Genomic DNA, 5,388 nt, shown 5'->3' on the forward strand with positions numbered 1-5,388 from the left:
CACCTCTAGTGAGCTGTGGACCCCGGTCCATTCTTTACATCTGAAATACAAATCTGCTTGCTATTGTTCTTTACTTGTTCTTTGCAAACAATCATCATCCACACTATACATCTAATCCTTTGTTACGACAAGCCGATGAGATTGACAACCTCGTCTGTTTCGTTGGGGCAAAGTACTTTGGTTGTGTTGTGCGGGTTCCACGTTGGCGCCGGAATCTCTGGTGTTGCGCCGCACTACATCCCGCCGCCATCAATCTTCAACGTGCTTCTTGGCTCCTCCTGGTTCGATAAACCTTGGTTTCTTTCTGAGGGAAAACTTCCTGCTGTGCGCATCATACCTTCCTCTTGGGGTTCCCAACGAACGTGTGAGTTACACGCCATCAGGAAGCTCCCCAGCTCTTTGCATCTCATAATATGCATTAGTTTTTAAAACATTGTTCTTACCGGATGATGATGCTATTTTAGAACTTTGAGTCGTATCATCTCAAAGATTTTGATTGCATAATCTTTCTGTTAAGAAAGGCAAGTTCATCACTTGCTCATGCCATTTAATTATTTTTATCAAATTACTTGAAAAGTACTATACTTATCACTCCTGCATTTAAAAGCAAAGTATTACTTTTACAATTATACGTAGTGGACAATGGAACCATGGTTTGAGTTGATGGTGGAGGTTCCATTGCAACTGGGTTTTATATTCACATAGGATTAACAACAAATATCGTCTAGTGATTGTAGTGTCGTATATTACATGTTAACCATAATATCTTCAATGGGACGGAGAAGTCCGTTGTACTTTTTTCTCTCGCATACCAAGGACTTGGTAGGGCATGGCTGTGTTTCGGTGAATTCACAGTAGTCTAGGATGGACTTAATCTCTCCATCCTTGTTCGTTGAAGGGTGCCCTGCCGTCTATGAGGTATTTTCCATTGCATATGTAGTGTGAAGCTATAGTTTCGGAGGACGTCTACCTAGGATATGTAAGGGGACAAAAGGGTGGGTAAGCGGGATCGCGAGAAAGGGCAGTGATTGGTTTGGATCTTATACTAAGCCTCACACCAAGTAGGTGTGGACAGGAATAAGCTGCCCGGTTGGCAACAGGGATAAGTTCTCTTATGAGTAAAGTAATACACCTATGCATAGTGTATTAAATTGGGGCTTATCACTCCATGTTTCACGAAGGAACTACGAACGCTACATGAAAGGAACTCCGTGAAGGTCTTTTCAACCTGTGAAGACCGACAGACATAGTTTTTCGAATAAAATAAACCTTTTGAAAAAATGATTACGAAAACTTGCATTGGCCTACGACTTTCTAGTTTGTGCTTGTAGCTAGTGCATGATACACCTATTTCTATTATTGAACTTGCTGAGTATGCTTTTACTCACCCATTCCCGCTTGAACCACTGCTTAGACTGGAAGGCATCGAAGGAGAAGCTATAGTGAAGCTCAAATACAAAAGAGTCAACAAGTACAAAGAGCATGGGCTAGTGAATAAAATTGAGGAAGTCAATTTCTACATCTACCATGGTGGAAAACTAGTCTATAAGTAGAAGGGAACATATTCCCTAAACCTAGCACCTAAGTAGTTAGAATTCTAGCAGAATTCTTTAGCAAGCCAAGTATCTATAGATCTAGGGGTTAGACAAAAGTTAGTCTACAAGTTGTTCTTTTGAAGACTTATTTGCAGTTTTACCTTATTGTAAAGTAGGAGGCTGTGATTATCTTCTGTAAAGATTTTATGTGTACTTCTATAGATATTGCCTTGGACTCGCATATGTTTCTGTTGTACCACTCTAAGGGATGTAGTAATAGTGGAACGATATTTTATTGTCGTTATGTCAACGACTTACGTACAACAACATGTAGTGGTATGCTAGGTCACCGCAAACTCCCTCATGGCACTATCGTTACCAAGGCAACCACAACTTCGCGCCTATATCCAACAACCCCATGACGCTCAATCGAAGCAACATGCAGATACTGATTGGGTCGTCGAGAGCACGCTTTGGCTGGTGGTGTTGAAGGCGGAGCGTGAGGTCGAGATCTTAGCCTACCACGGCGGTGGTCGATTCAACCGTTCGGGGCTCCATTGTCTGTGTCCGAAGAAGGAGAGTCCGCCGCCGCTGAAGGAGCACAAGCTTGAGCCGGACAACAAGTGTCGTCCGCACAACCAGATGCAGGCAGCGAGGACGACCCTGAGGAGTACCCCAGCCTCAGCAAAGCCCCAGCCTAGTCGGTGAGCATCACCCTCGTGGCGGATAGCGAGTTCGGCAAGTGATTGTCGGTATACGAATCTAGCAACATCGTCGACCTCGCCATAACGAAGGCGCCAAGCCTACTCCAACGGCAGCTGAAGAATAGGGCAGCCAAGGTGGAGGTCAAGGCGCCTCCGAGAAAGCTTGCAACGACTTGTCCTACTATCGGGGGGACCATGACGACGATGGTGCGGGCGACATCAACGATCTAAACACTGCTCTAGACTTCAACCTATTCGACTGCCGCGCCGCGCCTAGATATGCTTTAGATTTAGGTTTTTAAATTTCATTCAAACTTTCTATCTTGTGCTCTCGAAGAGAGTGAGATAAGTTTTACAAGCATGTTGATTGGGTAGCCTACAGCTGGGCATGGGCAGCCCGGCCCGATCCGGCCCGAAAATCCCGGGCCGGGCCGGGTCGGGCTTGCATGTCGGGCCGGGTTCGGGCCTGATTTCTGAGCCCGAACGTCGGGCCGGGCCGGGCTCGAGCTTGCAAAAAACGTGGTTTACGCCTAGTTCGGGCCGGGCTGGGCTTTTCTATGTTCGGGCTGGGTTCGGGCCCGATTTCTAAGCCCGAAGGTCAGGCTGGGCCGGGCTCGGGCCTGGGAATTTAGGTTCGGGCTTTTTCGGGCCTGGCCCGAAACCCGGCCCGGCGAGGAATGCCCAGGTGTAGGGTAGCCACATGTCCTTCGAAAATGCACTTTTGATCCGAGGTACATATGCTCCCTTTACAACAAAAAACGAATTTTAAAGTATTTAAAAAATCAGAGAAAAAATTTAGCACGTATACTCCATATTCTATGTCATCACTTATATTTTCATAGTAAAATGATAAGTTTTTGTTGTCTCTGCAAAAAAGACAAACATGTGATGTACGCGTAACATTTTGTTTTGAGTGTTTTTATATTTTTTTCATATGTATTATAAATAAAGCAAGCATATGCACTCAGGAAGTCACTATGTCCCATGTCCTTCACTTTCACACAGACTTTGCAGATTGCAGAAACGTACCGCGGGGAGGGAAGCTAGGTGCGTAGTCAGGGGACAGGGGTCCATGGCTCGGATCAGCGCACAGAGCCAGCCCATGTTGACCAAGCACGGCCCCATAGCCAGTCCCATGCGTCTCACGGACGTAGATCTGGGCGTCTGGCCTTCCCGTAATCTCGTGACACAATCTGGAGAGGTCGTGTACGGTCTGTGCGTACCATCCGGCATACGCGCTGCGCGGCTGGCCCTTTGTACGGTCAGAGCTTGGAGAGTCATGGCCTCATGGATCCCAGCCGAGCTGAAACTGTTTTACTCGCAAACCAAGCTGAACAATGTTTACGCCCGACACCTCCAAACCTCAGCGTCGGTCCGGCCTTGAGTTCAGTTTGACAGTTTCAGTTATTGCATCTTGATATATAGTTTCAGTCAAGGTGTCAGCGGTGGAGTGTCCCCGTAGATGTATACAGTACCCAGTCCATACTGACGCCGACAGCCGACGGCACACGGCAGCGCACCGTCCCTTCAGTTCCCTCTACTCAAAAACCTGCACGCGCTACGCCACCCTGCCTCTATAGCGAGAACACAAGCAAGTGAGCAGCTACGGACAAGCCACGCACTCGCACCTACACGAAGACGCGGGAGGAGGAGTGAGACTCCAATGTCCAATCCACGGATGACAGATCGAAGGCAGGCCGACTCGCCGCCGTCCAAGCTCCCTCGCCTCTCCGGCGCCGACGCCTATGACGGTAGGGGCTGTCTTGCTTCGTTTTTCTCCGCTCGGCCTCGGGCCAGGGATTAGTTACTGATGATCCGTGTTGTTCTTGTGTATGCGTATGAAGGGGCGGTGACCGTGGCGGCGCCCGCGTCGGCGCCGCTGGTTCTTGGGCTTGGTCTCGGTGTGGGCGGCAGCCGCAGCGACAGCAGCGGGAGCGACGGGGAGGCGACGCCGACGGCGGTCAGGCGGCCGGCGGCGGCGGCGCTTACGTTCATGCAGCGGCAGGAGCTGGAGCACCAGGTGCTCATCTACCGCTACTTCGTGGCCAGCGCCCCCGTGCCGGTCAACCTCGTGCTCCCCATCTGGAAGAGCGTCGCCGCCTCCTCCTCCGCCCCGCAGAGGTTCCCGTCCCGTACGTGCCGCCCGCGCATTCTTCACCTGTTCTTCATATATAACTTACCCTCTTCTCCAGTCTGTTTGATCCTTTTGTTTGTCCCATTCTTTTCTGCCAACGTTGATCGTGTGATTTGGGTGTGCGCGCAGTGGCGGGTCTGGGGAGGCTGTGCTTCGACCACAGGAGCAGCATGGAGCCGGAGCCGGACCGCTGCCGGCGCACGGACGGCAAGAAGTGGCGGTGCTCGCACGGCGTGGTGCCGGGGAGCAAGTACTGCGAGCGGCACGTCCACCGGGGCCGCGGCCGTTCAAGAAAGCTTGTGGAAGCAGCAGCGGCCACCTCAGCCGTCCCGATCCGCGCGATGCACGCCGCCGACGCGCAGGCCGGCACCACCAACGCGCACGCGCCGCCGCCGCAGCAGCAGCAGCGCCTCGGCTTCGCCTCCCCCGCCGGCGTCTTCCTCGCCCACGGCACCGCCCGTGCCACCTGATGTTCGCATTCCTCGCTAGTGATCGTTTGCTTGTTCGTTAGGATTTTTAGGAGTAGTGTACCCGAGGAACTGGAACTGAAAATCTCCGAGGATTATGCTGTCTGTAATCTTTCATTTGCGCCTTGACCAGGCCTCGGTGTTCGCGGCTCGTCAAAGCTCGACGGCATGCGTAGGCTGCCTTGTTTACTGCAACTCTGCTTGTGCCTGCGCGCAGCAGCGACACATACAGACTGACATGGCTGAATTGTTTTTGTGTTTGTGGTGGGAGGCGCGCTTGGGTGGTATGGACGGGAGGGGGGCCTGGGCTGGGTACTGGTTTCTGGGGTGGAGGGCCTGCTGCACGACCGGTCAGATGCTTGCTGGGCACAGAGACAGAGGGCGGCTGGACGCTGGACCCGTCCGTGGTGCAGAGTGGCCCGGTCCGGTCGACGACCAGCGCAGCGGCAAACAAAATGATTTTTACAAAAATTAAGAGCCAATTATCATAGAATATTGCGGGACGTCGCTCTCCCCCAAACGCCCTCCCAAAACTTAAAAATTAATTT

The 5,388-nt window shown here is 51.4% G+C and overlaps 1 protein-coding gene across 1 annotated transcript; it reads left to right on the forward strand.

Annotated features, from left to right (window-relative positions):
- Positions 1 to 3,917: 3,917 nt before the first annotated feature.
- Positions 3,918 to 4,843, forward strand: LOC124671691 (growth-regulating factor 12-like). Its single transcript, XM_047208033.1, has 3 exons — positions 3,918 to 3,990; positions 4,084 to 4,371; positions 4,503 to 4,843. The coding sequence occupies exons 1-3, from the start codon at positions 3,918 to 3,920 to the stop codon at positions 4,841 to 4,843; spliced, it is 702 nt and encodes a 233-aa protein (XP_047063989.1).
- The last annotated feature ends 545 nt before the right edge of the window (positions 4,844 to 5,388 follow it).

This window comes from Lolium rigidum, chromosome 7 (assembly GCF_022539505.1).
Source record: "Lolium rigidum isolate FL_2022 chromosome 7, APGP_CSIRO_Lrig_0.1, whole genome shotgun sequence".
NCBI lineage: Eukaryota > Viridiplantae > Streptophyta > Magnoliopsida > Poales > Poaceae > Lolium > Lolium rigidum.